At 46.6% G+C, this 22,388-nt stretch overlaps 1 protein-coding gene across 1 annotated transcript in view; it reads right to left on the minus strand.

Moving 5' to 3' along the window:
- Positions 1–457: 457 nt before the first annotated feature.
- CACNG3 (calcium voltage-gated channel auxiliary subunit gamma 3) overlaps positions 458–22,388 on the minus strand; it is a gene marked incomplete at both ends in the record, with an annotated part of 76,097 nt that continues 54,166 nt past the window's right edge. The window contains 3 exons of the mRNA XM_084248788.1: positions 458–969; positions 5,493–5,633; positions 7,780–7,863. Coding sequence (XP_084104914.1) covers positions 458–969; positions 5,493–5,633; positions 7,780–7,863 — 737 coding nt within the window. The remainder of the gene's footprint in view (positions 970–5,492; positions 5,634–7,779; positions 7,864–22,388) is intronic.

Consider the following 22,388-nt stretch of genomic DNA (forward strand, 5'->3'; position numbering starts at 1 on the left):
TCTAACACGGAAAGTTGAATGCCTCTCTCAGGACGCCCTGGGCACCGGTGTCCTGAGGATTTGTGTGAGTGGACAGTGGGGACAACCGGGCACACACCTGGTGGGAGGTCCAGGGAGACCCCCCCCCAGTGACCACCTGTGACTTTTAGTAAAGTCCTCTTCCAAGGAGGGAAGAATGTGGAGGTCCTTCTAGTAAAGAAGGAAGAAAGGAAAACATCTGGCACAGATACACAGAGAGGAATGATGTCAAGGGCATTGGCTTGAAAAGTTAGGGGGGAATGGACTGGCTGGACTGGGAGGGCCAGGGGCAAACTGTGGGAGAGGGCTGAGTCCATTTGGTTTCATTCTTTGCAAAAAGTAATACCATCACGAGGACCATGCCATGCAACCTCAGAGACACCTCTGGACACTGCCCCCAAGGCTGTGCTGGGATGGAGGGCAGAGGGCAGAGGTCAGTTCATACGGGCGTGGTGCGCCTGTTGGCTGGATTATTATGCAGCGACTCTTTGAACTCTTTGGGCGTGGAATTGTGGAACTGTAGAAAAGCGTGGTCCCGGTCGGAGTTTAGCAGGGTCCCCATGGTGATCTTTGAGGGGTCCCGGGAGAGGGTAAACATAGAGATGTCGGTGGACGGGATGGTGTGGAAGCCTTTGCTGATGGGGGACAGGTCTCGGGATCTGGGCTCTGTGGAGCGAGAACTCGACCGCCTCCGGAATCGATACCTGTAGGGTGGAAGGCGAGCAAAGGTAGATTTCTTCAGGAACTCCGAGTGGGATCTGGCACGTAACTGCTGATGTTTTTCTATGTAGATGTGCACAGCCACTACTCCCACGATTTCTGCGATGATGAAAGAGAAGGCTCCAAAATAAAAGGACCAGCCATATGAGTAGCTTTTTTTGGAGTCACGCTGCCCGGGGTCTCCAGCATTGGCTGATATATAAACTATGATGCCGATGATGTTGCTTAACCCTAAGAGAAGGGGAAAGAAAAACAAATCTTTTATAAACCTCAGCCACAATGGTCACTTGCTATCTTGAAGTGGTTATAGAAAATGTAGAGGAAGTGGAAGAGAGGAGAATGGATGGAAGACCAGGAAAACCAACTGCTGAGCTCTTCTTTGCGAGGTCTGTCTTGTAGCAAACACTCAGTCCTGAAGGGTGTGTGTTCAGCTAACGAATACATCCTACTCCCACAGTGAGTGCAGTAGATTTCAACGCATGCATCTTTCCTGATGTAATTTATTCCATCAACAGTAAATTGTTGGCACTAAATCATAAGGATGGTGAAACAAACAAGTATAGGTCCCTGACATGTACATGCAGTTATAGCAAAATACAGTAGGCCTCCATCAGAGGCACGTAGACAATGGTTCAGGAGAAGGTAACAATGAACATGGGTGAGCCAGGAGATAAGAAGCTACTGACTATGGCATGTGAAAGCAGACTTTGGGGAGGACTTAAGAGGGTTCTAACTTGGATGATGGGGCGATGGGTGGCCTTGAGTTAAAACAAGGACAGCAGGGGCCTCCCTGGTGGCGCAAGGGGTTAAGGAATGCACTGTGAGGCAATCCGCAGCATGAGTTTGATCCCCAGCCAGCCAGGGAGCAACCCACATGGCGCAGCAGACCTCTCCTGTCTCGCCCACTGCTCCCCATAGTGTATTTTGGTCAATCTACCTGTTCTGTTCCCCACTCTGTCTTTGGCGAATCCTCTCATCCCCCATATCTCTGGTCTGTACCCCAGGTCTTATATGCATAAATAAATAAATCTTTAAAAAAAAAAAACAAGGATAGCAGAGGGACTGGGTTTAGAGAAAAGGGCAGATTTGGAGAGGCTGAGTTGGAAGTGCTTATATAGAATTCAAATGTAGCTGAGCAATGAATATGTATGGGTCTAGAGCTGCGGTTTGGGGAACAAATAAACCCATGGGGAAAGGGACATTAGCTTATTAAGTCCTTCTAGCTGTATAGGGTAAGGTAATAATTTAGATCGGCTCTTGTTTGAACATCAGGAATTGGGGAGCATGAGGCTGTTGTCCTCAGTAAGCAAGGCCTGCAGCCTTAATTCCTTGCGTTTATGAGTCGCCCTGGAAATAGCTGCCCAGCCAGATGGAGGGGAATTGATGTTCTCAGGGAATGGTAAAAAGAAACCATGGGATGGGATTTCCTGGGGCTGTCCTCATCTCTGGCCGCCTTTTTCACATCACTGCTCTAAAGGCAGAATGTCTCTTGTCCCTTTGCTTCAAGGACCTCATCCAGACCTTGAGACCAACAGTGACTCACGGAGATTGGTACATTGGCTGGTATCTCCTTGCTTCCAAATTTAGGCTATTTATAGGGTAGGACTAAACTGTAGTTTCCAGCTCTAGTTGGTAAATAACCCTTTCTAGTTGTCTCCTGAGTCCTCCATCCCTGAATGTGCCATAATCTTCCTGGGGATCCTCAGAATCTCCCCATACTCCAGCAGCTGAAAGTTTAAAGTTTGGCAGAGCTGGGGCCACTGAACTCTGCTCCAGTGTTCTTCTGATTGACTGGTGCTCATACATTAAAGGAAAGAATATTCCAAATATGATCTCTGGCCATACTCTACCCGGGACTCACCCCCAGACAAAGGACCAGGCTCTGTACCCTGTTTTCTCCTCTTGGCATCTCCCAGCACAGGCATTCAGCAAGTAGCTAGTGAGTTCTAATCACTGAGCTATTTCCTAACATAGTACTCGACACAGCCAGTGCTGTGTCAGGCTGCAGGAAACTGTAGGGTGAAAAGCAGCACCTCTTCCTGGAATGTCAGTTTGACTCGAAGATTAGCAAGGAAGACATTCTTTTATATTAAAATGAACACGGATATAATAAGGAGGCAAGAGCAGGATTCACATGAATTTTTAAGTGTAAATGGAAGATAGGCTTCAAAGACATTTCAGCTCAATGAAGGTGGCCTCCAGCAAAGCCCCCACCTCCCCTGGGCCATGTCCCCTCCTCACCTCTGTCTGCAGGGAAATTTTGGTGGTAAAGTTTGGGAAGCCCCGAAAAGAATGCAAAGAAGCTTACTGGGAAAAAAAGAAATGAAGTTCAAAGAGAGGCTCAGATGTCAGAGCAGGTTAAAGGAGATAGGAAGCCAAGCGAGTTTTCTTTCCTTTACAGAGTACTATGTTCCAGACTCAGTGCAAAGTCTGTGTGCACTATCTCAATTCATCATTGCAATAAGTCTGCTTTAAACGAAAATTACCCCTCTTTTATAGAGAAGAAAAGCAACTTCCTAAAGAAATGAAAATGGTGGAAAGAGGATTGAACTCAGAACTGTTTGTTACTCTTGGGTGGATTTAGGTTTCAACAACAAAATTTAGGAAGAACAAGATGTAAGTGGGCAATCGCTTTCTCCCAAGCATCAGACTGTCAGCTCCTTGAGGGTAGGGACCAGGCTAATTTTGTTCAAACCTACAGTTCTAGCTCCTACTCCGGAGCCTAACCCATATTAAGAGGTCAGTGCATATTTGTTGAGTGAATGGATGAATTGAGTGTAGGTACAATGTAGGTAATAACAGCTACCATCTACCAAGCAGTTACTGGGTGCTAGGTTGATTTTATGCCCTTGACCTACATGAACTCATTAAATGCTCTTAACAGCCTCAAGGTAGGTACAATTGTTTTCTCCATTTTTCAGATGAGGAACCTGAGGTACAGACAGGTTAAGAGACTTGTCTGAGGTTGCACAGCTGAGAGGTAGCAGATCTAAGATTTGCACCACACAGCCACGTTCTTGGGCATGATGCACTCTGCCTGGCCCCCAGGCGACACTCCATAAAGATATTGATTGCTTGCCTGAAACCAAAGATTCTTATAGCTGAGTAACTAAGAGCCTTGGAAAGTGCTGAGTCCTTCAAAACTTTCAGTTTATAAGCGGAAAAATGGAGGCTGTTTGGACTTGTCGGGGAGACCAGTGGGAGGTCCAGGATTTAACCCCAACCTGGCCTCTCTTCATATTTCCCAGTTCCCATAATGTCTAATATGCTTTCTATCTCTCAGAATATGTCTCCTGAAAAGAAAGCTGCTGGTGTTATTCTTCCCTGACAATCCCCTTGGGGGAGAAAATAATGATCTGTTTAGGAAATGCTCATGTCAGCACATGCATCCTCCTCTGGGTCGGTCAGAGCCCAGGAAGTCTGGCTAGACTAGAATATGCTAGACCAATGACTAGAATATGCTTCAAAGCAAAATAGATCCCTCGGTTTGCCAGTCATTGCCATCTGTCTACCAGAGCCATACCCACTATAGGGCTGACCACACCCCTTGGCAAGATGGCGGCTTCCTTTCCTGGCCTGGTACTTGAGTTGGTTCCCAGAGACACAGATCTGGGTGTCATCGTCCAGCTTCCCCACTTCGTGGAAGGGGAAATCATGGGGAGGGAACCCAAGCAAGATTTAGTGGGGGAGCCAGGACATGATGCTTCATCTTTGGAATTATGTCTTGCTTTTCCAATGCTAGAAAATGATATTGTGCTCTTTATGTTCAGCCTCCTTCCAACAAACTTACAAAGTAGCTCCTATTGTTACTTCCATTTTATAATGGAGCAAACCAAGCTACAAGGAGTTGGTAATGTCGCTGAGCTCCCACAGATGAAGTTGGAGTTCAAATCCAGGAACATCTGCCCTGGTACCCACCATTCTGTACTCTCCACCAGGTTCCCAGCCTGGTAGAATTCTGCTATTATTTTGCAAAGTTTGAAAGTCATCATCAAAGAGCCAAGCCTCCTCTCCCCTGCTCCTGCTCTGTCTTTGCTTCCTGAAGACATTTCATCCAGATGGGATTGACTGAGGACTGGGGTGGGAAGAGGTGGGAAAGTGATGAAGGAGATGGAGGCCCAGTGCATAGGAGGGAGGTGAGGAGAGAGCAGAGGAGAGGGGCAGAAAAAGGAAGAGACAGAGGCAGAGAACAGGACCCCTTCCCAAAATGGTCTCTCATGCTTATCTCTCATCCTTGGCCCCGGTGATGAAGGCTTCCCTGAGAGCATCTGAGGCTGCTGGGTTTACCTCACACTCAGAGAACCTTAGGACAGTATGAGGATTTTGAGAGCTTAAAAAACTGTGCACAAGACTTAACCAGCATGCGCATCTCTCCAGAGTCAGAGTGTTAGAACATGCCCAAGTGGTCAGAAAGTTGAAGCCTTTAAAACACACTGAGGCAGTCTCAAGTGTGTGTACCACACTCGCCAATTGGGGTCCAGCTCCCCATCTACAAACATGGACTCTCTCATGGACCAGCCTCTCCCTCTGAGCTGAGCTGGCCTCGCATCTCTACCTCGGCACCGCTTCATTCCACCCTAAGCAAGAGTCAGAATCTTTGTTTCCACTTAGAGTGGGTCCTTATTCTTAAGACAACAAATTGGCCATTTTCTTACTCTTTCCCCAGAGGGGACCCTGCATATCATCACTCTGTGCTTCTGGGCCTGGCATGGGTTTGGTGTCTGTGAAGATCTCCGGGCTGGGGCCAGACTCACCTGCAGAGACAAAAAAGATGCCGGCGCTGAGGATCACATTGTGTCTGCTGCGGTGGAACTCGCTGGCGGCTACGCAGAGCCCCCCGAAGAAGAGCAGAGTGACGCTGAGGATGGGGAAGACGCTGGAGGCCCTCACAGCCCCTGCGGGAGGAGACAGGCTCAGTCTGCACCCCAGCCAGCCTCAGAACCCACCCACCAGGGACATGGGGGGGGGACCCCGAGGGGAGAAAACTCTTGAGCAGGACAGAGCCCGAAGCCACCCTGGCGTAACTGTGGCGCAGGACCCCATGCTTGGGGATCCCACGCTGCAGTCACTGGGGACTCGGACTTGACTCCTGTGGGGTCCCACTACCCACCACCTCCCACGTCCATCCTCAGCTGCCCACTGCCCTGTTCCTGGCGGGCCCCTGGCGTGGACACTGGAAGAGTCAGGGTTGGTGCACCCCCCAGCCACCTTCCAGGATATGCACCCACCCACCCAGGGTCCCTGTGTTCTCAGAGTGTGACATTAAATAGCAAAAGATACTGTGACAGATCACAAAAGAAAGGAAAACGCCCTATTGCCTGTGTTTTCAACAGGGAACCCAGGATTTTCACCATCATCTGTTTCTGTGGGGTGAGGGCAAGTGCCCCTGTCTCCCCACCTTCCCAGAAGGGAGAGAAACATTTTGTTGGAAAAGTAATCAACCGCTTTGAAGAACTTAAAATCAGCTTTGCAAATTGTGAACTTGAAGTCACAGTTCTGTCTGTTTTTAACAGGACAGATATAAAATGTTTCATCGAAGTAGGAAATAAAAAAAAAAGCAAAACTCTGGGCATTTTGGTAAAATTCCACGGGGGATGATTCTAAAGTCACCTCTTGGCAGGTGCAAGTAATGTGTCCATCCCCTAAACTTTGGTGAAGCCACATCTTTAAGTGTGTCTTTATTCCTCACACCTAACCTTTGTGAGCTGCTGGTATAAATCCTAGTAGGCATTTGGATAAACCTAGGAGCTGGATGAGGATCCAAAAGAGAGAAATATATTTACCATAAAGCTAACAAAAAAGGAAACTTAAAAAGGACTATTCCTTTAAATTGAACCCCACACCAGTTGTCTGATTTAATCACCTGTATGATTTAAGGCTCATATATGGACCAAAAGCACATATATGATCGCCCATCTGTTAGACTATCAGGGGTGAGAAGAGCTAAAAATGACTTAATTTAAAAACTCATCTTGAAATATGTGTGAGTTATAAACAACCCAACAGGACAGTCTCTTAAAGCTTTAACTTAGAAAAGCAGTTTTTTAAAAAACAAAAAAACACCCAGACCTCACATTTAAGGCTTCCTAATAGTGAATTAATCAAAGCCTTAGAATGTTCCATTTGAGTGAGTTGGACACACCTTCTCGTTGAAGAAATTACATTGAAATTGCATTAAACCTCCAGTTCTCTGTGTACCTGGATCAAGGTCAGGACCGAGTCCGCAGCTAGACTTTGCTCTTGCTGATCTCATGCAGCCAGAAAAGAACTAACACGTGTGGCTTCATGACGGTGTGTGGGTCCTAGTTTAGTGTGAAGTGCATTCGCTTATTTATTTTTCATGACCTTGTTCCACAGATGATATCCACTGAAGTCTTTGTTCATTTAAGAGAGGGGCAGGTAATGTAACTTGCCCCAGGTCTGTCCCAGCTTTGGGAGTCAGGGAGTGTGAACCCCAGAACCCTGGGCCTGTGCTGGAAGCCACACTCCATTGAGAGGCAGCAGGCGAAGCTTAGAGTCACACAGGACAGATGCTGCTTTAGTGACAGTCCCGTGTCCTAGAGGCAGTGACCTTGGGTGACGCTGGCTCTGCCTGGGTTTGGAGGATGGTGAGCTTGCTTTGCCCGTGCCGTGCCCCTTAGAACCTTGTCCATTAGCACCTCACCATTCACACCTCTCCATTCCCACTTTGCCCATTAGCACTTCCACCCTGGGGGGACTTGAAAACTTGTATTCAAGTTGATAAAAATTCCTTAGATCTTCTCCTAAGCAGATGCAGACTGAAAAGAACTTTCCAGGTTTGACTCATCTACTTTTCCTTCTTAAAAAAAAAAAATTCTATTTCTATTGCTAGTTCATTGACATTAAAGTCTTAGTTATCAGAACCACATGAATGTCTCTATCTAGTAGCGAAGATCCCTCAAGCTCCTTTGCTTGTTACTTATTTCTAGGATGGGTGTTGAGGACCCAAGCTCAGAAGTAGTGGGGGATCTCAGGCCATTCTCTCCTTCCCCTGGGAGCCCCGAGAATTGGGGAACTTACTCAGGAGATACTCCGCTGTGTCCTGTTCGTAATCAGCATCTTCAGGGAAGTGGTCTATTTTCTTGCACACGCCTCGGAAAGCCCCTGTGGGAACAAACGTGGTCTTGAGCAAGGGAGGAGGCAGAGCCCCGGGTTCTCACTCCTACTGCAGATCCTTCTCTGGCTGCTGCTGGACATGCCTGGCCAGCCCCTCATCATCCTTCTTAGGTACATCCCTTCCCAGTACAGGGAAAGAAAAAAAAAGCAGAAGGCCATTTGCAGCAACATGGATGGAGCTGGAAGGGATCATGTTCTGTGAAATAAGCCAGAAGGAAAAAGAAAAATACTGGATGGTTTCAATTATAGGAGGAATATAAGGGGACCACATAAGGGACCAGGACAAAAAAATAATTATAATAAATAAAAAACCAAAATAAACAGGCAATTATAAATCAGAGACATTCTGCAGGGGAGGGGTATGGAGAGGCATCAAAAGAGGGGTAGGACGAGCACAGGGGACTGTGGTGCTGGTGCACGGGTGACTTGGTGGTGGGAATTTCACGGGGACCACACCTGAGAGAAGAAAGCATACACTGTACAAAAAAGAAGAATGATGTAAAATATATATACATTTTTTAAAAAGCATAAGGCTAAAATTTTCTGCTCTCTAGATTTTTCATGATGCTGGGACCTACGTAGAAGAGCAAAGAGCTAAGAAGCAAGGAAGCAAAATATTCATTATTGGAACAGTGTTGTCTTATATTTTTCTCTTCACTCCCCACTTCCCAACCCGGTTTTGGTGAGAGGAAAGGGAATGGCATTTACAGATGAGGAAACTGGGCTTAAGAATTTTTCTGGAGCTCACACAGGCAAGGACTAGGGCCCAGGTTGCTTTCAACATCTGCTGATTATCAAATAAGGGATCAGTGGAAAAATAATAACAATAAAAACTACAACCAAACTAAACAAAAATAATCAAAAACCATAAATCAGAGACATTCTGCAGGGGGGTGGGGGGAGAGGGATCAAAATGAGGGCGGGAAGAGCACAAGGGACTGTGGTGATGGAAATTCCATGGGAACTACACCTGAGAAAAGAAATCAAACATTGTAAAAAAAATGAAAAATGAATAATGATGTCAAATATATATATAAATAAATAATTTATTTTAAAAAATCTGCTGAATCCATGGTGTGGATTCCAGGCATTGATTTGGAAATAGCCTGCTCTCCCCAGTCATGTTCATTACTGACACCAGTGGTGCCTGGCCCTGCCCCTCACCCAGGATTGCAGCTTTCTGGGCTCTGCTGTGGGCTCCCCCCTTCAGGAGGTACAGAATTTTCCCACTCTCTCCTGGGGAAACTGACTGAATGTATTTTGCTTCCTTGTCTTTCTTCAATATCAACTTGGCTTAACTCATTGTTTGTGCCTGTGAACTAGCCAATTAACCAATCTCTGGGGCAGCTGAATGGCTCTGCCACTTCTTAGAAATGACAAACAATTGCAGAACTTCTCACCTCAACACAGCATGAAATTATACATTACTGCTCTCATCCCTGCTGGGAAGACAGGGTAGAGGTGAGGGGCAGGGCGGAGTCGTGGCAGCAGGCAAGGTTTAGAGTCACACAGTGCAGGTCTTAGATTTCGGAGTGCTTACTGGAAGAATTCAATAAGGCGGTACATGAAGACCAGATAATTGCCAAGCTCTAGGCACATCATAATAACAGTCAACACTTCCAAGTGGGTGTCCGGTGGGCCAGGCACAGCACTGAACCCGACCTTCCCTCTCTCATTGACTCTTGTCTACCAGCCCGGGAGGTCGGGGCTATTTGTCCTGGCACTTGGTGATGAGCAATATAGGATCACAGCTGATGAGAGGGGATCCATTTTTTAAATCCAGATTTCAGGGCCTCCCTGGTGGTGCAGGGGTTAATGTCACAACGCTATCAAGCTATCACCAGCTATTGCAGCATGAGCTCCATCCCAGGTTGGGAAGCTGCACACATGGTGCAGCAGACCTCTCCTGTCTCGCCCGCGCCTCCCCTCAGCAGTGTATTTCAGTAGATCCACCTGTTCTGCTCCCCATACTGTCTGGTGAATCCTATCACCCCTGCACCTCTGGCCTACACCCCAGTTCTTGGATGCATAAATCAATAAAAATAAATCTAAAAAAAAAATCCAGGCTTCAAAGTCTGTGGTTTTCACCATTATACTATAATAGAAGCCATTTTTATTTTCTGTCCATTATTATCTTATTATAATGAGTGCCATATATTTACCTCCTACTCTGAGTGGGCTCCCCACCAGAGGCATTTTACAATCACGTGTGGAATATGAAAGCATCCCCTTGGTTCTGAGTCTCCACTCACTTGGGCAGAAGCCCAAGAAGGAGAGAAGACTTGAAGGCGCAAGGAGATTCTAAGAAGAAAGCCCAACTCATAGCTTCTTCCTTGATAATGAAAAAATGGTCTTCATTTTTCTTGTTCAGATATTCCAGTTCTATTCACCTATTCCTGTTTGTTTTTCAGCCCCATCCCCTTTCCAGCTGGCTGGACAAAATATCAACACACACTGAGCACTCCCACACGCCAGCTGCCATTGAAACACACTACACCTTTTATTCTCCTTAGGGCCCCAGACAGCCTGAGGAGGTTGCTGCTTTTGTGATCCCTATTTCCCCACCAGCCTTAGTGAACTAGGTGAGTTCCCAGGGACACAGCTATAAGAGGCTGTGTAAGTTGGCCTGCTCCAAAGTCAAAGTTCCTGCCCATTATTGGGAATTGCAGTCTCCTCAAAAACATTGAGTTGGAAGCAAAGTCTTTTGCCTAGGTAGTGCTATGATCTTCCTGCTTGGTGCTCCTCCCACTGGTGCTCCCCTCACTTGGTGCTCCTGCTTGGTGCTCCTCCCGCCAATATCAATGGGGGCAGTGGATCTGTTTTCTCATCAACCATGATTTTCCCCTCATGAGACCCAGCAGGGGCTCCTAAGCAGGGCAAGGCAGTGGTTGGGGGACCACCTATGTGAGCTGTTTTATCCACAGGGAAGATTTCAAAGGAAGAAAAGTTTCCATTGAAGATGAAATTCAAACATTAAGAAAACAGACAAGCCAGAACCATGTGGGAATAAGGAGCTCCACGCCTGCCTGCATCTGCTTGTGAAGTGGGTGTTACCCAAGGGGTTTTAGGCAGCTTGAAATTAGGTCTGAGAGCCAGCTAGCTCCAGCCCTCCTGGAGAATCAGTCTCCCATCTTTAATGGTCTAAAGCAGCCCACCACCTGTCTTTGCACCCCCTCACCAATTAAAAATGATTTTTGCATATTTAAATGTTTGGAAGGAAAAACAAACAAAAGGAGAAGACTGTTTCATGACATGCAAATAAAATATGTGAAATTCAAATTTCAGTGTCTGTAAATAAAATTTTATTGTAACACAGCCTTGCCCATTTGGCTGTGGGCTTCGTGAGAGAATGACAGGATTGAGTCGCTACAACAGAGAGGGCAAAGCCAAGCATATTTACCATCTGCCTAAGGATAACCTTGCTGATCCCTGTTTAAAAGGTATCTGTCCTGTGAGGCAGCACTGTCTCCATGAGGGCAAGAGTGGATGGCACCACCTGGGACTGAGGTCTTCGCCCAGGCTGGTGCATCTAATGCCGATGATGTAGGATGTCAAGGGCAAATCTGGGTGCAGGATGCTTTGTTTTATGTGTGTGTGTTTTGTTTTCTATCTGCGGTATTCTAGTATGCATTTTGTTGTCATTTAAAAAAATTAAATATGTTGCTACAATTTGAAATGTCATATGAAAGTCTGGAAGCTTCCCTTAAAAAATAAGGAGCCCTGCCCCATCTTTCCATGTAGCAGCAGTTCTTTGTAAGTGGACATAAGCATCCCTTGGGGTGCAAGCTCTCATTTTCTTCTTCTACAGAATGAAGATAATCTTGGAATTGCCACCGGAATTAATTGAGGCAGTAAAAGTGGTTACAGTACCGGTCAGTGTTCCCAAACCTTTATGCAAAACTCTCTTCATCAGGCAATGGCTAAAGCTCTTAGCACAGTGCTGGCCCATAGTAAGAACTCAATAAATTATAGTTATTACTACCATTGGTTCAGGTAGGGATTTCAGAACATTGGTGCCAAGGTGAGCGTTTTAGAGGCAGTATGAAAGGGAATCAAGAATTTCCCCGAGGAAGACTCCACACTGAAAATGAAGTTGCTGGCACCCGAGTCAAACACTCATCAAAAAAGTGAACTTGGCCATTCATGTAAGAAGCATATTGCTAGCTCCCAGAAATAACCGTTATTTAGCATTTCTGTCTCTTTCCTTCCAGGCTTTTTTTTTCCCCCGTGCTTTCACACACAAGCGGTTTTACAAAATCGGGATCATGCTGTTCTCACATTTTCTCATGAGTATTTCCCCATATCAGTAAATCTAAGAAAAATAGGCTTGGACTTGCCCACAAACTGCAGAGGATGGGGCCAAGAGAGAAAGGAACCCATATGCACCCTGCAAGACAAAGTTGGCTCACAGAGACAAGCACTGACCCAGCAGGGGTTATGCTAAGGCACTGGGGCAGAGGGAAGCAGAAACCAGACCGGGCAGTGGGTGTGTGAGGACAGATCCAGTAGGACCCGGAGGTCAGGCAGATGTGAGAGCTCAGCTGCGAGAACACATAGCCCCTAGGTCTTGGAGTTGAAGACGGCACCAGGGAGCTGATGAAGCATAATGGGATGGCTGCTTTGGTGGTGGCAACAGCCTGCTCCCAGGAGAGGAAACTGTTTTCGTGAACCAAGGTGCTCACAGTTGAGGTCCAGCTTGGACAAGGGAAGAACGCTTCATGGAAGGAAGATGCCTTCTTGTAGTCCTGGATGTCATCCCAGTAAAACCAAGACTGAGCTAAGAATGCCCCTTGGTGCCTGTGTTATGTACCATGATTCTACACATTCTAGGGCAAGAAGAAATAAAACAGAAATAAGAGATAGGAAAAAACAGGGGTGAATTTATCATTTTTTCCCCAGGTGCTAGAATAGTCTACTTGGGAAGCTAAAGGCAATTTTCTAGGAAAAAAAAATAAAATGAATGAAAGAGCTCGGTAAGGTGACCTCATGAGAGACATTAAACCATAAAAATAAAGCCGTTATAGTTAAGTCATTGTGCTATACTGATATTTAAAAATAACATTTATTAGGATTTTTAATGCAGAGAAATATTATTAAAAAAGAAGTCCATTATCCTACGTTCAGAAAATCCCCATTAAAATAAAAGAATATATGTATGTAATTAGAAGATTCAAACAGTAGCTATAGAAGAGGACATGATTTAAAGCCCTTTCTTCATCACCCGAAATTCTGTCACATGCTATTTTAGTAGCGTGATTTTTGTTAACTGAACGTTGAATGACATCACGTCTAAGCTGAGATCTGAAGGTTAATTAGAAGTTAACCAGAGTAAAGGAGGTGTGTGTCCAGGCAGCCTGGAAAACCACATGTGACGATGAGATAGAGTGAGTGAGAGAAAAAAATCCTTCAGGAACTTGAGGGTAGTACAGAGTGTTTAGAGGTTTTGGGGTGGTTGGTCTGGGGGACACATCCAGGGGTCCCAAGTGAGATGCGATGAGATGCTGGTGACCTGGGATAAGACAGGTGTGAGGACCGGGATGGGACTGGTTGATTCAGGCTTTGTCCTTCTCCTTCCTTCTGTCTCTCCCTTCCTCCTGCCCTCCCTCCCTTCCTTACTTCCCCTCATCCTTCCCCCAAATGTATCAAGCACCCACGGTGTACCAGAGCTGTTTTAGCTCCTAGGGATTGAATAGTGGCCAAGATAATTCTGGTCCTCAGAACTTGCATTCTCATTGGAGACGGTGTACAGACTAGTAAGTCAGTGAGTGAGATAACCATCTTTGAAGGAAATGCAACAGGATGACATGATGGCAACTTGTGCTGGGTAGAGCAGGAGGTGGGCACCTTTAGAGAAGGTGAAAAGGTGATCTGGGGGGAAATTTGACTCAGATCTTAGTAAATAGATGGAACAAGTTCTCAAAAGAGCAAGGAAAGGCCTTTCCAGGCAGCAGCAACTGGGCATGCAGACTCTGACATAGGAATGAACTTAGTTTGAGGAGCAGGAGAGAGGCCAGTGGGGAGAATGAAGCCCATTGTGGAGCTCTGGCGGGTGCACCCACACCCTTCTAGCAGTGCCATTACCACTGGGGTCTCTAGAACATGGAAGACATCAAGCTGTTCAAGGACAAGCTCAGCTCCGTCTCTTCCTCAGGGTTGGGCAACCTAAAGCTCCTACCGATGTGGTGCAGAGTGGCTTCCAGACATGCAAGGTAGGCAGCAAGAGTTGGGAGGGAGTCTGGAAAATGGGTTATTTCTCTAGGAAGAGAAATAACACATATCTCTAGGAAGAGCTCCCAGGTTCCTTGACTGAAAGTCTCCATTCTAGTTCCTTCCAGATTCTGGCAGCGCTGGCCCCCAGCCCCATACTGGGACATGGCCATGTTGTGTAGGTGGGATGAGGCTGCCAGACTATGAATTTTTAGAAGTAAGTCAGAGTCTTGCATTCTGGGGAGAAGGGAGGCTGCCTTCTTCAGCAGGTGTGTATTGGACCTCTGGAGGGGGAGACAGTGGGAGTACATACTTTGGAGACTTCAAGTTCAAATCCTTGTTCTGCCCATTCCTAACTTACCAGTTGGGTGATCTTGGGTGAGTTATTTATTTCTGAGTCTTGATCTATTCATGTGTAGAATGTCTATAAGCTGAAGATTGTTGGGTTGTTTTCAAAGAGATGATTCTATTGTTATGCTTGCTTAGATGTGTTCTGTGCCAGGCTTCAGGTTAAGGGGTCTTTGGGAAGTCTCATGCCCCCACAAAGCAGGTTCTTCCATTGGCCGTAGAGTGGGCTGAGGAGCTTGGAATCTGGAGCCAGACTGCTTGGGTGTGAGTCCTGGCTATGTCACATATTAGCTGCAAGTCACTTATGTGTGCCTCAGTTTCCTCGTCTGTAAACAGAATAATGCTAGTGCCCACCTCAAGGACTTTTTATGAAAGATCAGAAACGGTCAGATTTTTCAAGTGCTTTAGAGTAATTCTTGGCACCTGTGTTTGTTCATCAACAAGTACATTTTAGATGGGGAAACTGAGGCATCAACCAAGGTTTGTCTAACCACAGAGTCTGAGCTCTTAATGGCATCTTTTAGCACAGAGCTGTGTATCTAGAAGAGAGTTAACAAGGGGCAGTTATTAATATTGTCACATCCACTCTCTTCGGCACGGGGGAGAGGAAACCAGTGGAAAGCTGGAGATAATGTCTCCTCTCCCCACCATCACATGGACCCACACACATCATTGCAGGTCTTGATGTGGGTCTTGCCTGTGTCCCCACATAGGGCTATCAAGCAGGAAGCTGGGGGAGCTGTCACACTGCAGTGGGAATAAGTCTCGACCACCTGCTAAGCTGAGTTTGGGCAAGCGCCAGACACAGTTTTCTGGGTCATCCAGAGACGGCTCTGCAGTTAGTACTTTTGGACTCAAGTCAGGAAATACTAGACCCAGAGCAGAGAGGCCTGGGGAAGTGAGTGCTACCCGAGTCCCAGCCTTTCCCAGTGCATGGCCCTGAGGGGAGACCCTGCATGGGGGCAGCTATTTCTGGATACCCTCTCTGATAGAAAGAGAGAACTTCAACAGAGCTCCCCATGACCTTCCAGGAGGAACCCTCCACTGGCACCTCCCATGGGCGGGGAGCAAGATCTGGTGTCACCCATGATAACAATGCGACATTTCTTTGAACAGTCTCTGCCCAGTAACCATGACCTCAGAGTGAGGGTGGACAGTCCTAACAACCCACCCAGCCTAGCAGTGGTACCAGAAATTGGCCCAAGCTCTGCCAACCTAGTGCCCAGAGATTGGCACCCATCACAGTCATAAGTCTAACTGGTGAAACCAAATTCCAGGATTAAGAAAGCAAAAGTAATGATCTAGCTATTTTATTTCTAGTATTTTATACTCCTATGTTCATTGCAGCACAATAGCCAAGTTATGGGGACAACCTAAGTGCTCAACAACAGATGAATGGATTAAGATGTGGTTTATATACACAACTATAAAAAGAGATGAAATCTTGCCATTTGTGACAACATGGATGGAATGGAAAGGATTATGCTAAGTGAAATAAGTCAGAAAGAGAAAGAGAAATACTGGATCATTTCACTGATACGTGGATTATAAAGAAACAAGAAAGGAACAGACAAAACAAACCCTAGATACATGACTGCAGAGTTGAGGGTACCACAGGGGGTTTGGTGGCGGGTGTGGCGTGGAGTGGCCATGCACCTCTAAATCATAGTGCTGTAAGCCAGCATCCCCTCAATTAAAAAAAAAAAAGAAAGAAAGAAAGCATAACCATCTGACAGCAAGTGTGTTTGGGTTCTAGGTGTTACAGCAGCTCTATTATCTGAGGTTGAGGATGCCTTCAAATGACGATTCTAAAGGTGTGTGGCACGTTGGCATCACCGTGGAGGGGGAAAGTTCAGAAAACACAGAGGCTTGAATTCCACCCTCAGAGATTCTTTTTTTTTTTTTTTTTAAGAAGCTTGCTTTATTTATTTATTTATTTATTTATTTATTTATACATACATACATACATACATACATACATACATACATACATACATACAAGAGCTGGGGTGTAGGCCACAGGTGCAAAGGGTGAGAGGATTCACCAGAGACAGAGTAGGGAGCAGAACAGGCAGATCCACTGAAATACACTGCTGAGGGGAGCAGCGGGTGAGATAGGAGAGGTCTGCTGCACCATGTGGGTAACTCCCTGGAGATCCAACTCATGCTACAGTGGCTTGTGTTAGTTTGATAGTGCTGAGACGTTAACCCTTGCAACACCGGGGAGGTCCCTCACCCTCAGAGATTCTTACTTAAGTAATCCGGGCATTTTTTAAGCCTTCCAGATGATTCTAACCATCCAGCTAAGGTTGAGAACTGCAGTCCTCAAATGTGGCCGCTGAAAACAGGGCCCATCGTATCACAGTGAACAACAAATTCCAGACACGTGCTTCCAACTCTATCTTGAAAATAAAATGACTGTTTACAAGAACTTGCTGATTTCACCTTATCTTTTCTGACGATGTACTAGGGTGCGCAAAAGAGAGTAAGCAGTGTTGATTTTTTGGTGGGGGAGGAGAAAGCCACAGTGTTCTGATAAAATCACAGATGGTCCAACGTGAATCCTTCACTTTCCAGCCAGGATCATCAAGTTTGACTTTCACGGCAAAGAGGGTTATTTTTGCAAAAACTATTTGAGCACATCATCCGTTTTTCAAGGTCTTCCTTAATCCTTTGATATTCAAATCATCGCATGTGCCTATCACATCATCCTTCTTGTCGATTTTCTCTTCTTCCACTGTTAACGGCTGTCTCTCTGCCAGGTTGATTTGACACATCGCTCCTGGATCTCCAATACCCTCACACCCATTTTATGAAGTCCTGTGTATTTTGCTAGATGTGCAATCTCACTTTGCCATCGATCTGCCTCTCTTTTTGCATTGTACTGTCACACGTTGACAAGAACTGGCAATCAGAGACAGGCTGCTAGACAAAGACAGTGAATTGCAGAATATTAAATGGGGATGGGGTGTGGGATGGAGTGGGTGTGTTTGAATTGAGGTGGGTTTTATAAAGGGTGAGGCCATTAATGCACATTTTCATATGGAGATGGAGCTTGCTCGCCTGCCCATGCAACCCTCGCGTGTGCAGGGACTTGGGTAATGAATTCACAGATAATGAGGAGCTTGAACTAAACCGGGTCTCTCTGAGCAAGATGAAGCACTTGGGGTGTAGCCGTCATGGCTTGTGGCTTCTAATAAGAGAAGCACAGGAGCAAGTGAGTTAAGGAGAAATAAGCTTCCTTTCATGTGTAACTGAGCTGTGTTGTGGGTGCACACCCGAATTCGTGCTTTTGTTCACCAGATTGCATTGAGGTACCTGTTTTGTGTTAAGCACCATCCTGGGTACTTGGGGGGGGGTGTATTAGTTAACTCTAGATTCTGGACCTCAAGACCGTTAATTCTACTGGAGAGAGACCTACAATAAACTAATAAACAAATGAAAGAAAATGTATCAGTAAAAAGAAAGGTAATTGCAGACTGTGATGCTGGCCTTGCCTTGAAAAGAATAAATCTGGAGAGAGACTGACTGGGGCTGGAGGGGGCAATCGAGATTGGGTAGATACTCATATGTGGAATACAGAGAAACAAAACAAAGGAATTGACGAAATTAAACCAAAACAGACCTTAGAACTATTACTGCAGAATTGAGGCTACTAGAGGGGGAGGGGAACATGGGTGCAAACAAAGGGGGAGGGGCCCAGTGGTCTAAGGTAAAGGCTAAGGGTGCTTTGGTGGTGGGGGAGATGCAGCAACATACATCTGAGGAGGTGTGGACTAGTCCCTAAATCATATGTAGTGTGTAAACCAGTGTTACCACAATAATAAAAGGATAGACAGATACATAGACAGACAGATGATAGACAGACAGATAAAAGACTTAATTTGCCTTGGCAGGTAGTAACAGAAGCCAAGAAATCCCTCTTCCAGGACTTGGGGGTATATGGGGTGCAGCAGCTCTGGGGAGAAGACGGCAGCTCCTTCATCTCTGCTGTTAAGTGGGGCTGCCTCTCCTCCAGAGGGGTTGGGGAAGTTGGCTCCCCATGTGAGAATAACAGAGGCATTCCTGGGCTCCACGCAAGCTACCGGCTGAGGAGCTGAGCTCATGGACTCCGCCAGGGTCCCAGTGCGCAGCGATCAGAGCCGCGCTGCTGGTGGACAGACGGGGCCTGGCCTCTGTGGACCATGTGGCCGTGACTTGATCACAGGCAGGCAGGGTGGCTTTGGTGTTTGGAGGGTCTGTGGAGTGTTATCTGCTCTCACAGGGTCTGATGCAGAGGCCCATATAAGGTTTGTCTGTGGTCTCCCCACGTAAGCCTCACACAGCCCTGAGTCCCGGCCTCTGGCTGTCAGGCACAGGAGGCCCAGCCGGTGGACTTGGCCTTCATACTCACAGGTGCCAGGGGACTTGGACATCATTCCCAAGGGGGCTCTGCACGTGGACATGCCGACGGACCTGGGACTCACCACTTGACTTTGAACCGATCGCCTTTTACGGACCCCTCCATTTGTATTCTGACACCACTAAGTAGATGTCAGTGGCACTTATAATACAGTGCGGGGGTGGTTTCGAAGGGTTATTATTATTTCAAATAGACTTTTTTAAAGAGCATTTTTAGGTTCCTAGCAAAATTGAGCAGAGGCCACAAAAATTTCCCGTATGTCCCCTGCCCCCACACATACACAGCTGCCCCCTTTATCAATACCCTGCCCCCCAAGAGGGGTAATTTGTTACAGCTGATGAACCTGCATGGCTGCGTCAGTTTCACCCAAAGCCATATCTCCTATTAGGGGTCGCCTGGCGGTGTTGGGACAAATGCATAACGATGTGCACCCACCTTTAGAGGGTCACACAGAGTAGTTTCATTGCCCCCCAAATCCTCTGCATTCTGCTTATTCATTGTTCCCTCTACCCTCACTCCTGTCCACGGGATACTGTCTCCAGGCTTTGCCTTTCCCAGGACATCACATGGTTGGACTCGTACAGCAAGTGGCCTTTTCAGATTGGCTTCTTTCACTCCGCATAAGTATTTCAGGTCCACACGTTTCTTTTCAGCACTGAATGATCGTTCATTGTCTGGGTGTCCTTACTGAAGGACAGTGTGACTACTTCCAGGTTTGGAATTATGAATAAAGGCGCTATAAATATCTGTGTTCAGGTTGCTATATAGACATAGATTTTCAACTCCTTAGAGTAATACTAAGGAATATGGTTGATGGGTTGTGTTGAGTATGTTGATTCGTAAGTCATTGCCAAACCTTCTTCCATTGTGGCTGTACCATTTTGCATTCCTGCCAGCAATGAATGAGAGTTCCCACTGCCACACATCCTCGTCAGCACTTGGTGTTATCAGTGTTCTGGATTTGGGCCATTCTGAAAGGTGTGTCTCTTGTTTCAATTTGCAGTTCCCGGGTGACTGGGGATGTGGAGCACTTTTTCCTATGCTTATTTGCCACCTGTGTGTCTTCCTTCATGAGGTGTCTTTGGCCCATGTTTAATTCACTTCCTTTCTAATTGTTGAATTTTAAGAGTTCTTTGTATATTAAGGACAACAGTTTTTTAGTAGATGTGTCTTTTGCAGATATTTTCCTCCAGGGTGTGACCAGTCGCCTCATAATGTTGACATTGTCTTTCCAAAAGTTTTTCAACCCTGATTTGGCACTTTCTTCATTAAAAAATTCCAGAACAGTTTTCTCTTTTTTTTTTTCTTCTCTAATTGGCATCTCTTAACTTTTGAGAAGCCGAATTTCTGTCCACTGCAGACTCTGAAAACATGTTACAGAATCAAATGGGAACACTGTCCCCTGTGTTTAAACTATCTATACAGAAAGCCACACTTTTTGACATTTTTTGCCCATCTGACTCTGCTGAGCTGAGCAAGGGGAGAGAGAGGCTCTTGGATTTGTTGCCAGCCACCCTGGACTGCTCATTTCAACCTTCAGTGGTCAGCTCTGCCCAGTGCCAACAGATTTGCTCCCAAGCAAATCCATCCCAGGCCCTGACATTTATCCAGCGTCTTTTACTCTCTTCTATTCATTAAGCATGGACGGTTGTCATAGCAACCATTAACTGCACCTGACATCCAGGAATAGTACTGGCGTTTTGAGCAAACATCACACTGGGATTCAGTTCTGCAAGGTAACGAACCTGGTTACCTCCCCGTAACCTGTGCGGATGTCATGGTTTCTCTCTTGAATCTGAGCTGGGATTCAGGACCTGGGGCGGGGGGGGGGGCGGCGGTCCTTCTCCAGATTCCCCATTGTCCCTTCCCACTCACTGCCAGAGTCTTTCTGAGTTGCAGTTAGGAGAAGGTGTGGCAGGGAGTGCCTCTGGGTGGGCTGTGTCTAAGGACAAGAGTGTGTATAATGGGAAAGGGAGGAAGGAGGAGGGAGCCCCTGGGGTTATCAGAGGTGGATGCAAAGCACTTTGGAAAAGCAGAGGATAGAAAGGGGTCCATGGTATCCATGTGTGGATGTGACTGTGTGTGCACGTGCTGGTGAGGGTGCGTGTTCTTGGTGGGTGTGGGGTGGAACCAAACCATGCACTGGGGGCAAAACCCCTATGACCTTTCACCACCTCAGTTCCCTCATGTCCCACTCACCTCCCCACTCATTATGCTCTAGATCAGCTGTTCTCAAATATTAACAAGTACTTGAAGATGTGGATTCTGAATCTGAAGGATGGGTCCAAATTTTTGCCCCCTCTGGGAATTCTAACCAGCTCCTAATGGTGCTGAGGTTGCTGGTCCATGGACCACATTTTGAGTAGCCAGACCTCAGGGACCTCTAAGTTCTGGCTGATATCAGAAGCCCTTAAATAGCACTGCCTCAGGAATCCTACTGCAGACCAGTGGAATCAGAATTTCTGCAAGTGAGCCCAGTCTTTTTGAGAAGCTCCTCCATACCTTTCTGTCATGGGCCTGATGTTTCTTACCTGCTGCAGGGCCTTTGCACCTACTTGCTCCACCTCATTTACCCTGTTCCAGCCATTCTCCGTGTGATAAATTTCTACTTGTCCTTAAAATCTTACCCCCAACATGTCCTCAGGCGGTGCCATATAATTATTTGCTCTCACAACACCCCATGCTTTTCTTTGGGGAGAGACATATTGTAAATAATTAAGTACAGGTTTAATTATATGTCTGTTTGTTCCATGCTACTATAAATTCCGAGAGTGCATCTCCGTCTTGGTCACTGCTGTCTTCCCAATGCCTGGCATGCAGTAGGTGGTTAAATAAGTAAATAAACAAATGCAGGGATGAGTATTATTGCCTCCAAGTCTGGCTTCTTCTCTAAGCTTCTTGCATTGGCATCGCTTTACTACCCAAGACCCTCCTTTTATTCCAGAGCCTTCCAGTGTTTTGCCTCACTTCCTCTCCCCTCTCTCAAGATCATGTTTTTTTCTGCATGGGGTCCTGAGCCCAGCCCACTCCTTTGGTGCACTCATCCCTGTGGGGGGGTGGTGGGGCTCAGAGCACATTCACTACAACCCTTTCAGCAAGCAACATGCCCTGGGTGTGGCCAGCCCCATCACTGCCCTGAACTCAGACCTGGAGCCTGCTGTCAGGTGACATTAACTGGGATGGCTTAGGATCTGGGGCTGTGGGGGAGGAGCACAACATGTCCCTCTCTGAAGGTCAGGGATGCTGAGGTCACTGGTCAGCCCCAGGACTCTGGAGGGGACGTCTGTTCTAGTTATCTGAGGAGTATCCATTCTCCCTTCTGGCAATGGCCTTGTGATTCCACAGTAGGAAACCACTTCTCTCCTCCTTCAGTCTCTCTTTTCTCTGTGTGTGTGTGTGTGGGGGGGGCACCCCACTGTTAGCTCATGTTTGTGATTCAGTCATGACCAGCCAGAATTCCAGATCAGCCTAGCTGCCGTGCTGTCTAAAGGGCCCACTGTCCGACCCAGCTTGGCCTCCTTGACCAGAGGGATTGGCTCAGGGGTGGGGATGTGCC

This window comes from Talpa europaea, assembly GCF_964194135.1.
Source record: "Talpa europaea genome assembly, chromosome: 12".
In the NCBI taxonomy this organism is placed as follows: Eukaryota; Metazoa; Chordata; class Mammalia; order Eulipotyphla; family Talpidae; genus Talpa; species Talpa europaea.